Source organism: Antrostomus carolinensis, unplaced genomic scaffold (assembly GCF_000700745.2).
Source record: "Antrostomus carolinensis isolate BGI_N321 unplaced genomic scaffold, ASM70074v2 scaffold9992, whole genome shotgun sequence".
In the NCBI taxonomy this organism is placed as follows: Eukaryota; Metazoa; Chordata; class Aves; order Caprimulgiformes; family Caprimulgidae; genus Antrostomus; species Antrostomus carolinensis.
Window position 1 is genome coordinate 20882 of NW_010297578.1, and position 17422 is coordinate 38303.

General features: G+C 42.4%; 1 protein-coding gene across 1 annotated transcript in view; it reads right to left on the reverse strand.

The window, feature by feature from the left end:
• Positions 1-1069: 1069 nt before the first annotated feature.
• Positions 1070-17422, reverse strand: part of LY86 (lymphocyte antigen 86) — a 26136-nt gene continuing 9783 nt past the window's right edge. The window contains exons 2-5 of the mRNA XM_010162186.1: positions 13287-13373; positions 11700-11828; positions 4637-4689; positions 1070-1320 (exon numbers count right to left, since the gene is read on the reverse strand). Of these exons, the coding sequence (XP_010160488.1) occupies positions 1225-1320; positions 4637-4689; positions 11700-11828; positions 13287-13373 (365 nt within the window). The 3' untranslated portion in view covers positions 1070-1224. The remainder of the gene's footprint in view (positions 1321-4636; positions 4690-11699; positions 11829-13286; positions 13374-17422) is intronic.

Below are 17422 nucleotides of genomic sequence, written 5' to 3' on the forward strand. Positions count from 1 at the left end.
GGTGTGTAGGATGGAGGCCACGTGTCAGAGCTCCTGTGTGGCCAGCTGTGACCCACAGCTGCCCTAGCCATACATGCTGAACCTCTCCAAGATGAGGTATGCAGCCCAATGCTCGCTACCATCCTTTGTAAGCCTGTGCTCATCTCCAGGTTCCTCCTGTGGTTCTGATTCCTGCCTATACCTTTCCAAATCAGAACTCTGCTCTACTCCTGATCCTTCCCCTATGCTTCCAGACCCCTAAACAGGTCTATATGCTCTCTAACCCAAGATCCTAATACCATGTGCTGCCCTATGCTTGGTCATATACCTACCCATCAGCTATGCCAGCTGCAAAGGCTCCTGGAATAAGAGGGTTTGGGGATGTGATGTACCTGGGAGTGTAATTTGTGTTTACTTCTGGGGCTTCATGCTCAAAGCAAAGGAACAGTTTGTCCTCTGCAAACATGAAATGTGTATCAAAATGATATTTATATATATATATAAAAAAATATAAAATGCTCATTAACTTGTTTCCCCTCATTCCCTTTTTCCACCCTTTAAGCTTTGGAAAGATCCTAGAATCATGAGGAAAAATAAGAAAAAATTAATCTTTCATTATGAATTTATTGAGAAGCAAGAAGAGCACTTAGCATGGATACAGAATGATATGAATATTACTTAAAAGACATTAAAGAACAAAAAATTCCAGGTAGAGTCCAGAAGACTTGAGTGACACAAATCCAGTGACAGGGAGTGGATCACTGGAAAAAAGGCATGTTCATCCTATTTGGTCTTTGTTCTGTGTTTATAACAAAATCCATACTAGTGGAGCCTCAAGCCCCAGGGAAGATTGAAAAAGTTGAGTGCTAGGACTGCATAATATATGATACATATGAATGTCATCTTCAGCCTGTGTTAGAAATGGATACCTCCATAACTGCAAAAAAAATGTTTAGGCTCTTGCATGTTCTGCCTCATGCTATTTTCATCCTGAGATGAGAATGTTGGTATCAGATACTTTTTACTTGCAGCTGTATATACTAGAAGCAAAAAGTGGGCTATAGTGTACATTTGGAGATAAAATTACCACTAGAGGGTCTAGTGACTTCTTCAAAATAATGAATTATGAAGAGGGATAGCATCAGAACCAGGATGTGAGGGTTATTTCCTTCAGAATCACTGCATACAAGCAGCTCACTTGGCTTGAATAGCTTAGTCTGAAGCTTTCACGAAATGTATTTGCTGCTAATAATAGTCTAAATAATTTTTCACGGTGAAATCGGCACAAGCGACAGTGACATGATCTTCATTAGTCAGCCTCGCTGAAACCGTGTAATCTCCCTGTACGAGACAAACACAAAGCAAGAGATCAGCCCAGCAGTAGTATGTCACTCCTTCTGTTTCTATGAGGGACTTCTCTTCCTAGAAACAGAATAACACTTTTCCCATCAAGTTCCTCCAAAACCTTTCCTGTCCAAATGTGATTCAGAACTGGTAAAGGACTTGCCTATATCTTCTACCAAAATGCTTTCATTGGGGATATCAATGCTGACAGCACAAGTTCAAAATTAAAACAGCGCAAGAGGAACAAAATGTTTTGATGTACAAAAATTCCTTTCAAATCTGTGAAACTTCTCATGTTTCTTATAAGCAAGCACAGTATGGCCTGTGCTATTTAGTAACTGGAAGGGGAAGAGGTGCTCAGTTGTCTGGCACTTATGTTCCCTGGATCTTGTTGTTCAGAGTGTACACTATTATTGATGGGAATTTTGATAAAAGAGCTCCTGGGGCGGTGTGTGTATAGATGACTCAATCTGTGATGAATTCCTATCTAATAAAACAAGAGGCAGTTTAATTTCAAATTGTGCAGTTAAAACTACTAGTAATTCAGGCTTTGGGGAGAACTTATTGTGGTGCAAAAACGTGTAGATGTGGTACTTGGGGACATGCTTTAGTGGTGAACTTGGCGATGCTGGGTTTACAGATGGACTCAATGATTGTAATGGTCTTTTCCAACCAAACTATGATTCTATGGCAAAATCTCAACCTTAAAGAAGCCACGGCTTTTTTGTATTGGTCAAAACTGCTCTTTCCAGAAACTTGGAGAAGGAGAAGCACTGGGCAGGGGAGGTGATGAGGCTTATTTAACATATTTGGAGGAAAAGATGAACAGATCTCATTCACTCTAGATTGCTGGCACTGCAGTATTTCTTTCCATATTTTCTGGATTGTGTAGGGGAAGAAAAACCTGGGGTAGGAGAGCTTGGCAGCAGTGACCTCCTGGACTTGAACCATAGAAAGCTCTTGCCCTGCTCAGAACTCTTCTGCTTGTGGAGTACTAGGACGCAAAGCTAGAATGAGTCAGGCTTCTTGGCATTTGCCTTTTACCATGGGACTTCTAAAGCAATAACTGGCCTGTGTCCTCACAGAGGTTCAAGCTAAGTGTAACTTCCAAATTTAGAGAGAGGCCCAATGACAATGCTCGTGAGAATACAGCCTTGTTGTAATTGCTGTGCAGGCAGCGCGAGTGTCCTCTGGGCTGCTCAGATGAGGCTGTTCTTTCTAATGAGAAGATGATTGCTGCATGGAATAACTCCTTATTGCTGGCATGGAAGAATGGTGTTATTTGCCTGATTGATTAATTAACAAAAAAGGCTTCCTATTCCCTTTCTCACAAGCATATTAATTCTCCAAAAGCTTATAGTTTAATTCGTAGAAGGGAATGTATAACAGCTCATTTCTACTGCTCATTGGTGATTAGATCTTGTTTTTTTTCCTCCAGAACAATTTTTTTGCCCATGGCTAAAAACTCTTATTAAAAGAGAATTGTGAACAGTCTTAGAATTTCTGGCTCCAAATTCAGCTAATTTACCAGAAATTGAGTGTGTGGTCTGCGTGGATGCCTTCGGGGATTCCTCTTGGTCTGAAGACCTGTTATTCAATTTATCTAGAGCCTTTACTACAGAGCTGTCCTCAGTATGTTAGTAAAGATGCTCCTGGAGCAGGATGCTGACCGATAGGAACTTGAGCATTCCAGTGTGGGAGAACAAAAGCTATTGCTCAACACAGCATCTCCAGGCCATACTGTTTAGGTAAGCAGGCTGGTGAGGGTGGGATAACAGCCTGCATAAGGGGGCCCTACTCCCTGTGTGAAAGCCTTGGAAAAATGGACGTTGTGGTTGCTGCTATTCCAAGGGAAGACTGGGACATACGAAATGGTAGCTGTTATGGAGGCTCGATTCTCCCAAAAGCCAGCTATCCTTATCACCTCTGCAGGTCTTAGCAAGCCCAGCTTTCTGGGACTTGTGTCCCTGTTCTGATCCTGTTTTTTCCTTTTCCTGGACCAATCCAGTGCCCCAGACCTCATCTTTGAGGCTGTGACATAGGTTTTAGGTCTGCTGTTGAAGAACTGAGAGCTTGTGCTGTGATTCTCTGTGTAAGTAAATCTAAGGAGTGTTTGACTACCTGAACTGTGTGCTTTTGCAGCAATGACTATGATCCTTTCTTCACCACATTCTCAACCAGATGCCTTGATGATCCAGATCCTGCCTTCTCCCCTTCAATCCAGTTTCTTAGTGTATGTGGCTAAAAATCCTTTGTTATTTTAATGGTCAAATATAGATTTATGTTGTGCCCAGTTAAGAGAGACTGGTGCGTTCAGTATTTGAGACCTACCTTTGCAATGTGTTTTGGTTGACTTATAAGGAGATTTAGCTGAGTGTAAGAAGGCTGCTTGTAAAGATCCATCTGTAATGGATGACCAGGAAATGCAGAGCAGTACCTAGATTACTGCCTTTTTTCTCACCTTTCTAAGAAATTATTTTTTTATTTTAAGGCTCCATAAGTCCAGACAAACTGCTCTTGGCCCAACAACTTGTACTTCCAGTTGCAACCTAGAAGACGTGTCTCTGTATCTAACACCTTGCATGTAGAGTGGAACACATAAAATTGCAATAGCTATCTAGATTGCCTTTATAGCTAGTGAGGATGAATGAGCTTCTCCAAATTGTTCAGCCCACTAAGGAGTGAGCTGAATTGCAGCTTTGGTTTCTTAGGAGTCCCTTGGAGCTACTTATTTTCTTGCCATTTTAAGAGTAATAAAAGGGGAGCCTACCAAAGAACCCTATGGGTGCATGATTTAGTGCTGGAAGAGGGGATCTGCCATCCTAAAGAAACCTAGAATCATAGAATGATGTGAGATGGAAGGTACCCACAAGGATCACTGAGTCCAACTCTTGCCCCAGCATAGGACAATCCCAAGATTCAGACCATGTGTCTGAGGGTGTTGTCCAAATGCCTCTGGAATCTTGTCAGGCTTGGTGCGATGACCACCTCCCTGGGGAGCCTGTTGCAGTGCTCCACTACCTTCTGGGTGAAGAATATCCAACCTAAACCTTCCTGGCACATCTTCCTGCTATTTCTCCTGGTCCTGTCTGGATAATGTTCTGGACCTGTTCATGTCTGGATAATGGTGGTTCTCTAATGCCTTAGGCAAAGCCATTTAATTTCATATTGAAAAGGATTAGTCATGTAAACACTCTCAGATCAGGTGTGCCAGCTGGGGGAGCTTGGAATATGCTGATGTGATTGGTAGTCCCCTGACCATAACTCATCCTGAAAGCCCTTCTGTTTGGGAGCACAGTGGTGACCAACTTACCTGTAGGATTTCCTTGAATCCCAGTGTGACTGGTCCCTCGTAGTAGAGGTGTTCTGAAAAGCAAGATGATGGGTGGTTAGACAGGCAGCACACGAAGGAAACAAGCAGCTGATTGGCAATGCTTTTTTGTGATAGCACTTTAAAGAACTCCAGTGACAAGTGTTTGGAACTGCAAAGTGCTCTATACAGTCTTGCAACAACCCTCCTGAGAAATGTCAGGATGTGTACAGCTACTTAGGGAAGGCAGGGCAGAGCCCAGGCTCAAGGAGGACCTTCAGCCCCTGTCTGAGTGGAGGAGGGGGGAATGGTTTTGCACAACTGGGTCTGTGTTCCTATGCTAGCATCCATCCTGCACATGGGGAAATGAAAGGCGAGGAGGGTTGCTAGACATTTAGATCTTTATTGTGATCTCTGAACCATTTGCAGCTGCAATAGTTGAACTATACTGTTTTGGTAACTTTAAGGAAAAACCAATCTGAGATGAGTGTTTCTGTAGGTGTGGACTTCTGACTGCTTGCTGAACATGACCTTAAAGTAATATGTCTATCTCGCTGCTGAGGGAGTGTTCACCACTGAGTTACATGATGTGTTAAAGCCATCAAAAGTTGTGTTGGTGACTGGAATACAGCCCAGGAGTTCCACCTTCCAATCCTCATCTCTAATCACAAGGCATGCTTGCTTTTTGCTGTTGAAGAAAGGGCAGCTTTGGCACTAATGGACAGAATTAGCAAGCTGTTCTGCAGTTCCTCCTACTTTTTTGTAGCTTACTGGGCCAAACTGTGCAGACTTGACTGAAAATAAAATGTGTAGATGTTTCAGTATTTCAGAATTTCTTGCACAACTTGCCCTCCACAAGTCGTGGAAAAGTCTAAGAACTGTTTAAGGATTCTTTTGTAGGTGTCATGAAATATTCTGTACTTTGACAGTGACAGAGGAGTTAGTGTTTTATCATATTTATATGAGTATATGCTGGCATCTTGATGCTTGTCACCGAGAGTTGTTTTAGTCCAGTCTCACTGTGCTGGTTTAAACTGCTTCTTACTGAAGATTTGTAATGTGCTCATGTAGTATGGTCCATCCCTCCATGCAGTAGGTATCTGATTTGGAAAGAGTCTTCCCCACACATGCTATGAAATGTTACAGTGCCTTGTAACAAACTTATATGAAAGAATCGTGACTGTAAGACAAACCAGGAAAAGAGTTAGGAGAAACCTAAGAATATCACTGATGTTCTACACCTTTACATCAATGAGGAATTTGTTACATGTAATGCCCTGATGATCCTGGGAGGTGGAGAAGATGCAGAACTTCTTAGTGTTGCCCTGAAAAACCTAATAGAAAAACAGAATAGAATAAGTGTGTTTTGGTTTGTCACTCTCAAACAGATCACCTATGCTGCAGCACCCAGACTGTACTCATTCCCTTCTGCATCCCTGGCTGCTTCACCTGGACACCAAGAAGTCTCTTCCTTCATAAAGAGCAGCCACCATCCCTGCTTGCTTCTGTGCACGAAGCAAGAGCCCTGGAGTCTGACACATCTCTGTTGCAGAAAGCAGTGAGTCAAGAATTTTAAAAATACAGTACAGCCCACTTCTCAGTTCACAACTTTACTAGAGTTTAAATGGGAGTTAAAGGCACTGCAGACTGCAAGACTTGTGTGATGAGTTACTCCCTTCAGACTTGAGCTGGATGTGTGTTGATGTGTGTTAAGCCATATTGTCAGCTGCCCCCTCAGAGTGGTGTGAACCATATAACTGTGTGGCTCATGGCTTGTGTGTCCTTTTGTTCAGTAGGGAGCCTTGTTTAACTGTCTCTCCTTCAGCTGACTCTGAGAATAGCAAAGCTTGTCAGCAGAGGAGAGTGGAGAGGAAACTGGGCTGTGAACAATCACCCTTCCCCATAGCCCTCCTCCACAGGGACATGGAAACTCCTCTTGGATCATGTGGCTTCTTAGGGTCTCACCTAGGCTGTCAAAGTTACCCAGAATCTAAACATACAGATGCAGCATTCTGGCTCTACAAAGCCTATATTTTAAAATGAAGTAGGAGTCATCAGGCCATAAATTTGCTTCTGAAATGATGGCAATGCTAATCTCTCCTTCAGTGTAGGTAGAAACTATTTTTTGCCCCAGCCCCTTTGCCTGTGACAAAGTAATGATTACATCAGAGCTAGAGGAAGGCAATCTCAGGGCTCTGCCTCAGCCCTCTGAAAAGTTTTCCATGATTGCTCTTATTTGTGATAGGTAATCAGTGGGGTCACTTTCATGGCCTGTACTATCTTTTAGGGAGCCTCAAACTGTGGACCTAGGTGCTGTGTATCCAGTCTGAAGTCCATGTTTACTGCTTTGTGCTTCAGCATTAGCCTAGTTCTCTAAGCAGGGGTCTTGCAGTGGTTCACAGCTATAAATTGTATGGAGCTGCTGGAGAGAATCCAGTGAAGGGGCCACTGGGATGGTCAAGGGATTGGAACATGTCTCCAATGAGGAGAGGCTGAGAGAACAAAGATTAAGGGAGAGCACATCAGTATGTAGCAATACTTGAAGGGAGGATGTAAAGAGGACAGAGCCAAGCTCTTTCCAGTGGTGCAAAGTGACAGGACAAGAGGTAAAGGCACAACTGAAACACAAGAGACTTCTCCTGAACATCAGGAAAAACTTTTAAAAAATTATTGTTATGGTGACTGAGCACTGGCAGAGGTTTCCCAGAGAGGCTGCAGCATCTCCATCCTTGGATATATTCAAAAACCCAGCCTAAATGTGGTGATGAGCAACCTGCTGTAGGTGGCACTGCTTGAGTAGGTGGGAGTTGGACTAAATGCTCTTCAGAGGTCACTTCCAACCTCAACCACTCTGTTGGTTGTGGCCTCTAGAAAACTCTTGTGACCTTTCTTGCTTCAGCAATGGAGGGGAAAAAGGACTTCTCTGTTTTGAAATTGTCTCCTGGTAGGAAACCAAAGGCAGTTTTGATTTTCAGCTAGTTGAGATCTGCCAGGAAATAATATGGATCCATAGATATGCTGAATTTTATCATTCATAGTCACTTCAGACCATGGCATCCTCCTCAGTGCCTATGCTGGCTGGATCAGGCTTTTCAAAGCCCATTCAGTGCTTTTCTTGCATGAGGATTTCTCCTATAATTCCAGAAGTGTAAACATCCTCCAAGGCTTTAAGGACTAGTTTATTACAGCATCCCTCATATACTCATACATTTTTTTTCTCCATATATTCATGCACTTTTGCATTCTGCCATTGAAAGAGGATGAGCACATCTGCTGCACTAAGTGTAACTGTCACAAACACTAAGTGTAGCTCATTGAAGGAATTCTGCAGTCTTTTCAGAACAAGCCCAGATGTAGTTGCAAAAATGTATGAACACTGGGAACAGCATAAACTATCAGTGATTTTTCCAATTAAAACTTCCCCTATGTCTTTATTGGTCTCCTGATAAGTTATAGTATCAGTCAAGCATGCTGTCATCAGTGACGTGCTTTCAGTCTACCTTCTGTGTTCAGCCCTTTTTCTTAAAGACTTAACTGAAGGTGACTTCTGTAGAGCATCCTGGAAAACATTTCTAATGTACCACTGATTCAAGGTGCTATTATCGTATTTGTTGTAGCAACTTTTCACTATTGTTTCTACCAAAAGTAACTCAGTTCTTTTCCCTGCCAGTGAGCAAGCCTCTGGCAGCTTCCATTCTGAAGCAGAGCTTTCAGATATGTAAGCAAAACTTCTTGAGGATTACTTCAAGTTACTAGTGATCATTTGTTGTGAAGATGCTTCTCATCTCTGACAAAACACCTATAATGAAATTCTCACTCCTCTTTCTCAAATCTTCCTTCCACTGAAAGTCTTTAAACATTCTCACACTCCTGTACTATATAAAGGCCCTGTACATCTGCACCCACCTCTTCCTTTTTCTGTTTGAAATCTTTTTAGAACTTAAATGCTCCATGTTGGAGTTCTAGGACACAATCTTGTGCAAGGGGATGCAACTGACAATTTCTGTGAGCTTTAGGGATGCAGGAATGATCTGAATAACTGCCAGCTATAGATGGATGGTTGAGTGAGGAAAAAAACATCAACCTATATATAAATACATAGCTGGGTGAGGAACATCCACTGTCTTTACTGGGGAGGAAAAAATGAGGTGAAAGGCCTAAGCAAGACACCATTGCATATCAGCCCAAAGAACCAGCTTTGTGGTGTGGCTGATTTCACAGAAACATGTATCTAAACTCCCAATGTGATACCTAGTTCTGCAACTCATGCCATGTTCTCTACTTTTATTCACAAATACTCTTTTAGACATTTGCTCGCTGTAACACCTATTGAAAGAGGCAATCATGTAAAGAATCACAGAATCAAGAATGGAGGTCTGAAGCAAGGTGGGTTGTTCTTTATGGTTTGGGAGTGTGCACAAGGAATTGTGCAAGTTCTCTGATGGTGCCTTTATCAGTTGAGACTGAAAGAAAACTTGTGGAATTGGAGGGGATGCAACTATCTTTGTTTAAGCCTGCAAGTTGCGATTGACACATTGCTAAATATTACCCTGGTAGGTCTTTTTCTCTGGTTTTTAGGGATTGCATTGGGAAGTTTGTTAACTCTTATGTAACTATTTTCTTTAGAGGAAATGAGGAATAACCAGCACTTTCTACTAAAAAAGAGGAAGAGCTGAGTTAATGTTATGCCACAAAGAATTTAACAGTTTTTGTTGTTGTTATCGTTCTTAAATGGACCTTTCCATTTCCCAAAACCCATTTCCTTGCAACCTTTGAGCTAGCTATATGACAACAGTCATAGAGTTTAAAGAAAAAGATCTTGGACTCCTATTTTGGAGTCCCAATGAGCAGTGCTAAATGTGACCTTTGCTTAACATAAATAGTAGATGCTATATGATTATGATGAACATGAAAACCTCCAGCTATATTAAGTCTCCTAAAGTATTTCTAGTCAAGGCAAAACTATAGAGAGAGCAAAGAAAAAACAAACCAAAAAAACCCCAACCAAACAGCCAAGACTTTGCCACATCCAGCTCCTGTAAGTCTCTTTTCCTTGTAACTTCTGTTCTGCTTGTCTGCACAAATGAGTGGACCAACAAAGCCTGTAGCAGAACTACATTCTGTCTTATTTTGGGAGAGGAAGGAATGGGTAAATTTTGACCTCTTTTAAGGAAGGCAAACAAATTCTGTGTGTAACTATATTTGAACTGAGGTCAGGTCTGGCCAGAGGCTGGAAATTTTGCATGTATAACAGGGAAAAAAGGGCTCTGCATTAAAAGCTTCTGCTGAAAGGGCTATCTGCTCCTCTGCACTTTTGCTAGGCTGTGTACTTGACCATTCACGATGTTGTCCTTTCTGTGTAGGCATTAGGTCGGATTTATAGCTGTGCTAATGTGGTAAATTATGGCTGTGCTGAATTACCCCAAACTGGTCTTCAGCAAACTTGTGTGTCCTAAACTGTGGGTTAGAATCAAATGTCAACTAATTAAGAAATACCACATTTTCAGTTTGAACCTTAGGCTGAGAAAGTTCACTTCTTTCCTGCTGTGACTTTAATTACTAAATGAAAACACCTACTGAACAAGAGGATGTGTATTAAAAAGTGTGTGGCAGAGGTCCCCGTGTTAACTTAGGGATGCTTCTAAATGAAGATATATAGTATTATTTAAACAACCAACTATGGCTTTATATCATAATGTACTTCAATTAGTAGAAGTGATCACCTGTTTAAGGGATTTGGAAACCCCAGGAGGTTTTGTTTTTGTGACTTAATGTGTGAAAAGCATTTTGTGCTCAGCTCAGGACTGACTCTACTTCTCCTTAATGTATTCTCTAAAGGATATTATTTAGTACTTCATCAGAATAAGACAGTTTTTCAGTAGGTCTGTGGGTGGCTTTTCTCCCCTCCTTGTAATTCAATACACAATTGAAGAAACCTCTGAATTTAATTTTTTTGTCTATCTGGCTTACAGGATTTACATAATTGGTTGCTCATGCAGCATTTCTCTATTATTCTTTGTGGTATTTCTATGCTGTATGAAATGTCTCAGTAATTTTTCAGGAGCTGTCTTGGCAGTAGTGCTGTGCATGGTCTTTAAACTCATAGCCCCTTGAACATGACTTATTGCTGTTATCAGGATGGAGATGCAAGTGAATGGAAGGAAAGCAGACCTTCTGAACTAACTGGTGCTCTAACAACTCTGAAACTCCCTTGCAGCCCTACTTGTTTTAAAATCAGCCTAAAGAGATGATAATGGTGTAAGAGGGATTCAAAATAACCATTTAAGATATGTGGTGACTACAGTCCAGAGGCATGGCCACAGTTCTTCTTGACACTCCATGGCTGGCTGTGCACTATCTAGGTTGTGGCAGAAGGGATTTTGAAGTGCCCAGGCTCACCTGCAACCGAAGGTGTCTGCTTTCTGGGGGCAGCTAATACCACTGTAAACCAACAGGTGCAAGTACACACCAGCTGGCAGTTTGACTGGCATGGACTAAAATCTTCTGACTGCTGCATAGGCACATGTTAAGCAAAAGCAAACTATTGATGGTATTCAACAGTATCTTGGTTCAAATATCCTTATTCAAGCATAATTTCTCTTAAAGTGAGCTAAGAACTCCTTTTAAGGACAGGAAATGTTACTTGCTTACTAGTGAAGAACATGTTCAGAGTGGCTTGTTTGTTTGCTCACTCAGCCATTTCTTTGACAAAAATAAAGGCCAGTTCTGTAATACTACTTGCTCACGTGATGACCTTGTGGCTATAAATAGGGCTGGTGAACCTCTGCTGTTGGATGAGGACACATTAGCACAGTTTTTTTTATGGACTCGAAATCCCATGTATGTGTGATATTCTGTGATTCAAAGCAAGCAAGCAAACAGCTTAAGGGAAAAAGTAGGCTCTGAGATTAAAACATCTCTGCCCTTCTGTGTTTCTGTCATCCATTAACATGTCATTGAAGTAAACAGAACATTGCAATGTATTAGTGCATTCAACAGCACAGTGGGTGCATCCTGCTTGGAATATTCAGTAGCCATCAAACATTTAGAGTGCTACCTAACTTACCTCCTTTCTTCTTTCCACAGAAAACAAGCTTAGAATGACCCGGCTCGCAAAGCGTGTCTGAGTAGCTTAAGACAGTCTTCCCATTTATGATCAGGTCAGCCTTGATGTACAGTTCCTTGATGCTGTGTCCTACACACAAAGCAGAAGGAGAGCTCAGAAAGTGCAAGGGTAAACAGGTTTACTGTTTTTTAAAAAATTCAGTTTTTCCTCTGACATTTAAACCACTGAATGTATTCTCTTCACTGAGAAGATGGTACACAGAAATCCATGCTGCAGGAACAGGTCTCTAAGTCCCTTAAGGTGTGTAACAGGGGACGTAATAGCATATATCTTTACTGTTAAATAAACTATGACTGTGGCCACTCTCTGACCCTGAGGCCAACTGGCATAGTAAAGCTTGTGTCCATGCGTCTAAAGTCTTTCTTCCCTACTGTTCCTGGCAGAGGGACCGTATCCAATGGGCAACCTGTGACCTTTAGTTGCTGCCTGGGAAAACAGTAGCAGGCCTGAGCCAGACCTGTGCCAGGGACCAGCTTGGCAGCACTGTGAGCTTGCCTGATTGTGCCTGGCTTACTAACATAGATACAGCCAGGGAGGCTACTGGATGTAGAGGGAGGTCCTGTACTCTGGGTTGTTGGAAGAATATTTGCCTGTAAGGTGACTTTTGTTTAACTTTGGAGCCATCTGAAAACTGGTGCTCCCAAGGCAAAAGGGGAACATGTCTCACAGGAGGGAGACCCTTTGCATGCAAGGAAGTGTTCCCAAGTGCTAAAAGACACTTGGCACGCAAACTTATTTTCAGCACCAGGAGCATGCAGTAGTGCTCTCATATTTATGCTCTGGTAGTAGAGCTTCTAGGTGATCTTGGGGCCAACAGGGTTGCAAGAAGGTAGCTTTCCTGTGCAAAGATCACAAGTCAAGCAATGGCTAATACTAAGTTGTGCATCCAGCCCATTAGCTCTATGCAGTTCTGCTTTTGACCTTTTATTGCTCATCAGTCAAGTGCTGGAGGGTATAATTTCAGCCAGCACAGTGGTGACTGATGGCATGACTGTGTTGCCTTGGGCTAGTACTCCTGCAGTGCTCTGGATCTCCAGCACTCCCTACCATGCTTCTTTGCATGGCCAAGAGGGGCAGGGAGGTGCCCCCATCTTAATGGAGTCCCTTAGTTCAGCCTCCTACCTGTAAGGGTCAAACTTGGGGATTTGGTAAGCACTGCTGGTGCTGACACAAGAGTAGGGGGGGCTGTAGGTGTCTCATTCAACAAGACTCTTCCCAGAAGATTTAGCTGTGGAAAAAAAAGCTCCAGAGCAGCCCCCCACCTTGGGCTATCCATGTGTACGAATGAGGGGTAGGAGAGGAATAGGGGCTGAGGGCTGATATGACCTGCTTAGGGTGACATATGTAGTCTGAGGCAGAGCTGATAACAGACGTTTCTGTAGCCCACCCAGGTTTTGAAATTTCTCAGAAATTAAGCCCATTTGTATTTTATAGGAGGCTGTCACCCTTGCTTACTTATTAATGCTCACACATGAGCACTTACACACGAATTACCTGTTTGGTATCAGAAAATAGCAATTCACTTACTTAGGACCATTGCAGCTCTGATGTTAAAGGTTTGGGTTGTGATATCAGAACAACGGTCAACACTGAAAGCAAAATCTTGCTGCGGATCTGTTTGGAGACAAAGTGGTGGGTAACAAGTCTTATTTTTAAGAAGATACTATATAGAAGAAAATGATAAAATTTAAAGTCTTATAAAAAAGAGATTACACATTACTTAGAAATTTTCCAAGATGTGCTCAAAGTTCCCATACCCTGTGTTTAATAGCTACTTCTGTCCTTCCTGCCACTTCAGTCTGAAGCATGTTCAGATGATAGTCTCTATGTGGCTAAACCCTGCTGTTTGGGAAAATGGACCAAGTTCAGGGAAAGCAAGTTCCATACAGTGGTGGGTAGTAAATACTCATTCAACAGTGAAGTCTTAGTACAGCTGCTCTTCCCTGGCTCTGGGCATTACCATTCCTTCCTCAGCACTGACGAGCAATTGGTTATGATGATGTTTTTTAATTTGTTTGTATCACAAGATGGCTTGCTGAGGCTGATTGGGAAACTGAATCCTAAAGTGGGATGAAAATCCAAAAATGAAAATAAAATTGTGTGACTGAGATCCTGCAGTGTTTCCTGCTGGGTCCACCATAATGTGCTATTTATAACCCAGGAAATATTCTGTGTTTCTCTCTCTGTGAGACTTTAGCAGAGCTGAGGGTAAAGACCTACAGCTGATGACTGACATGAATGTGGCTCTTACCAGCTCCTACAATGTCTGGTTTTTGTCATGAAGCTCCAAAACTCTTGTACAAATGCAACCATTTTCCCCCCATTTCCACTTTCTTCCTTGCTAGCCTCCTTAAGACTCTGCTGTGCCTGAAGGCTTGCCAATGTGTCATTCCCTGGTGACAGCTGTCAGCAACAACTGACAGCTCAGCTGCCACAACCAACAGAACATGCAAGTGTTTTCTAGAGCTGTGGCTGGAGGTGAAAGATTTGGCCAGTTTGGCAGCATATTATCTTGAGTCTCAAGGCTTGCTTTAGGTGTAGGTTTGTCCCTTATGGTGGCTTTCCAGCTAGCCTGTGCATCTACCTTCCTTCTCTGTGGAAGCCTGAGAAGCAACTGCAGCACATGCAGAAGCAGCTGTAGGTTCTCCAGTTTATCTAGAGCTGGTGGTGTCAAAATATAGACTTGAGAATTGAATTCTGTTTCTAAGTTATTGTTGCTTGAGGTAATCTTCTCACTGAATTGAAAATAACAGGTTAGGAGAAGTTTCCTTTCATACCATGGTGAAACTTGAGACATGAGTGTCCTCTGTGATGCTGAGCTAGCATCTCCAGTCTGACCCTATTTTTGCAGCAATGCCACACAAGTGTAGCAGCTGGCAGGGAGCAAGCATGGGTGACAAAACCTTATTGATTAGAGGGGAGCATGAAATGAATGAAAGTGTTAGGAGGAGCTGGGGGCTCTGACAAAGCCAGGCTCTGCAGCACATGGATTGTCAGTGTGGTCCAAAAGGAGGTCCCAAGTCCTAAGTTCTGATAAATGACAATAACCCTTTAAAGGAGGGAGATAAGTCACCAGTATTTCCTTCAACTCCGAGTCCACATGCTGAACTTTGTCCTCCATACCACTAAAACAGTCTCTGCAATTGCATGACCAGATTGGGACAAAAAGTTGGTGTCTGAAGTTGTTTTTCCACCTACTCAAGTGTGACAAGAGCCAGAGGGCTGTCTTTCCTCCCTTTCCATATTCCTGTCAGTTCTTAATTTGTTATTGCAGTTTTATTGCTGTTGCAATCGGGTAGGAGAGCAGTTTCCTGCTCCAGCCAGAAAGCATGTCAGACTTCTCTTTTCTCCAGGACCGTTATGCCTGCTTCCCCTCTGGTCTCTACCACCTCTCAGGGCTTGGTTTCCGCTTTCCTCTGGACTTCTGCAAGAGCCCCTCTTGTTTCTGCTTTGTGTGTGGTGTGATGATAAGGTTCAGGATGCAGCTGCTCAGATTCAGAGCAACTTGAGCACTGATGCCTACAAACAGTGCTGGTTGTCAAATGACTGAAATTGCTGGTGCTGTAATTTCCAGAGGAAGCTATGGTAAAAAATGGCACTGCAACATATATTGATACTTTTCTCTTTTCAAAGAGACTAGGCTGTTCTTTAGTTAACAAGTTAAATCATGATATTATGCTAGAAATTTAATTTTTAGTTCAAAATATCTTATCAATAACTGTTTGGATGGAAAGGGGGTGTTCATGAAACCAGGCTTCTCTGGAAAGCATGGGCTTCTTGCAATGAACCTGACCTCAGGGCTGTTTTAGTTGGGATGTCTCATGTCTGTTTGTTCTTTTTTTTTTTTTGTATGGGTCAAGTTCTTTGGCCAGATGATATTTCATGGTGCATTGTAGCCATGGGTATCTGCTACTGCACTGCCAGTGATGTAGCAAAGGGCTCTAGGGTATACAGAGAAGAAGAGAACATGGAAGCACTCACATGAGAAATTCCAGTAAAATTTGAGAATTGAGGCATTTGGTTTTGTGTTGTTACTCTGTTGTTGAGAAATGTTAACTTTTCCACTGGCAAAAGAAACCTCAATTAATTTTCTGACCATCTCCCTGTGGAAATTCACACTATGACTTTTTAATCCAGCATCTTGGATATTGTGGTGTATGTGGGGGCCTCCTGAAAAAAAATCAGTTGAAAGGATGGCTATGTTGCTAAAGCTATGGTGCCAGGGAGTCTGGATTCCAAAACACGTAGGCAGAAATGTTGCTGCTTCAAGAAAATTAAAGAAAATAGTACTTTTTAACTATTTGATAAATAAACATGTCTGTAAATTTAGCTGTGCACTATGAACCAAGACATTATGCCATACCCCTCTTTCTTTAAATGCTGAGGAGTCCCTCGTGCAGCAAAGGCAACTCCAGGCAATTGCCATTTTTGTGCTTCTCGGATGCACAACTGTGAGTCACTGTGTGTCTCTTATGGAGGTTTAATACTTATTCCTCCTTGTTTGCTTCAATCTGAAGTGAGATGGTTAGACTGAAAAAAATACATGTTATGTCTTTCACATGTGCAGAGCAATAACATTTACCATTAAACCTCTCAAATACGTGGGGCTGCCCTTCAGACTTCTACTTCCCCGCAACATTTCATAGTGCACAGTACTGTATGTTCTCAGACTTCCCTCCACCCACTCCCTTCAATCTGCTCCCTCTTCCATAATTAAAGCTAGAAACTCTTCAACTGGTTAGAATTTTGCTCTTCTAGTTCAGCTTTGATATATTATCAATGCTTAAAACATTGCTGGCAATTTTGCAAACACATTGAGATTTATCAGTGAAAAGCCTGCTTATTTGGGGGGAAAAAGAGCATTTTTTTTGTTCCTTGAAGGGCTTGGGCTGCACCATATTCACAGCAAGCATGAAGGTGCCTGGGAGCAGGATTTTGACTGAAGTTTCTCTCTAGACAGTTCTAATTCTTCTAGGCAACTGTTCTGAGAAAGAGACGTCTTGGGCTCTTGTAAACAATTAATGCACTGTAAGATCTTAGACCCTGATGCTGTGGCTAATGCTGAGCTCTCAACTGCATCTGGCACCGAATGTACAGCTCTTGCTGATGACTGGCTCCTGTAGTACAGTCCTGCTTTGTGAAAAATAAATTTGCGATGTACCTGGCATCTTGTTGCTGGTCACATCTTATATGGCATAGTGTCAGCTGACCCCCTGCATCCCACCTCCCATTTCACTCTTACCCAAGTACCCTAGGGGGGACTTACTGCTGTTCTGGCTTGGTATGTGGTTTTCCTTGTATACAACCTGTAGTGGCACAATCATGCAAGATTTCATCCTGACTTACAATTGTGAGGTGCTCACAGTGATGAATTTGAGTTTTTCTAGAAGACTGAGCAGATGTGCGTACTACAGCCTAGAAGCTCAGATGAGTTCCTCACCTTTCCCTCTACAGTTTCTTTTCCTGTTCTTGTTCTTGGCAGAAGGTTCATAGGTAAACTAGCTCAGACATATTTACATTGGTGTTATCTGTATGACCCTCCTGGCTGCAAGCCTTGTACCTTTGATGGAGATCATTACCTCAGTAACAGGTACAACAGATGGAAACACACTCTCATGCCTCAGTTACTGCAGTTGTGGGGCCACCAGCTCATGCTCCTGCTG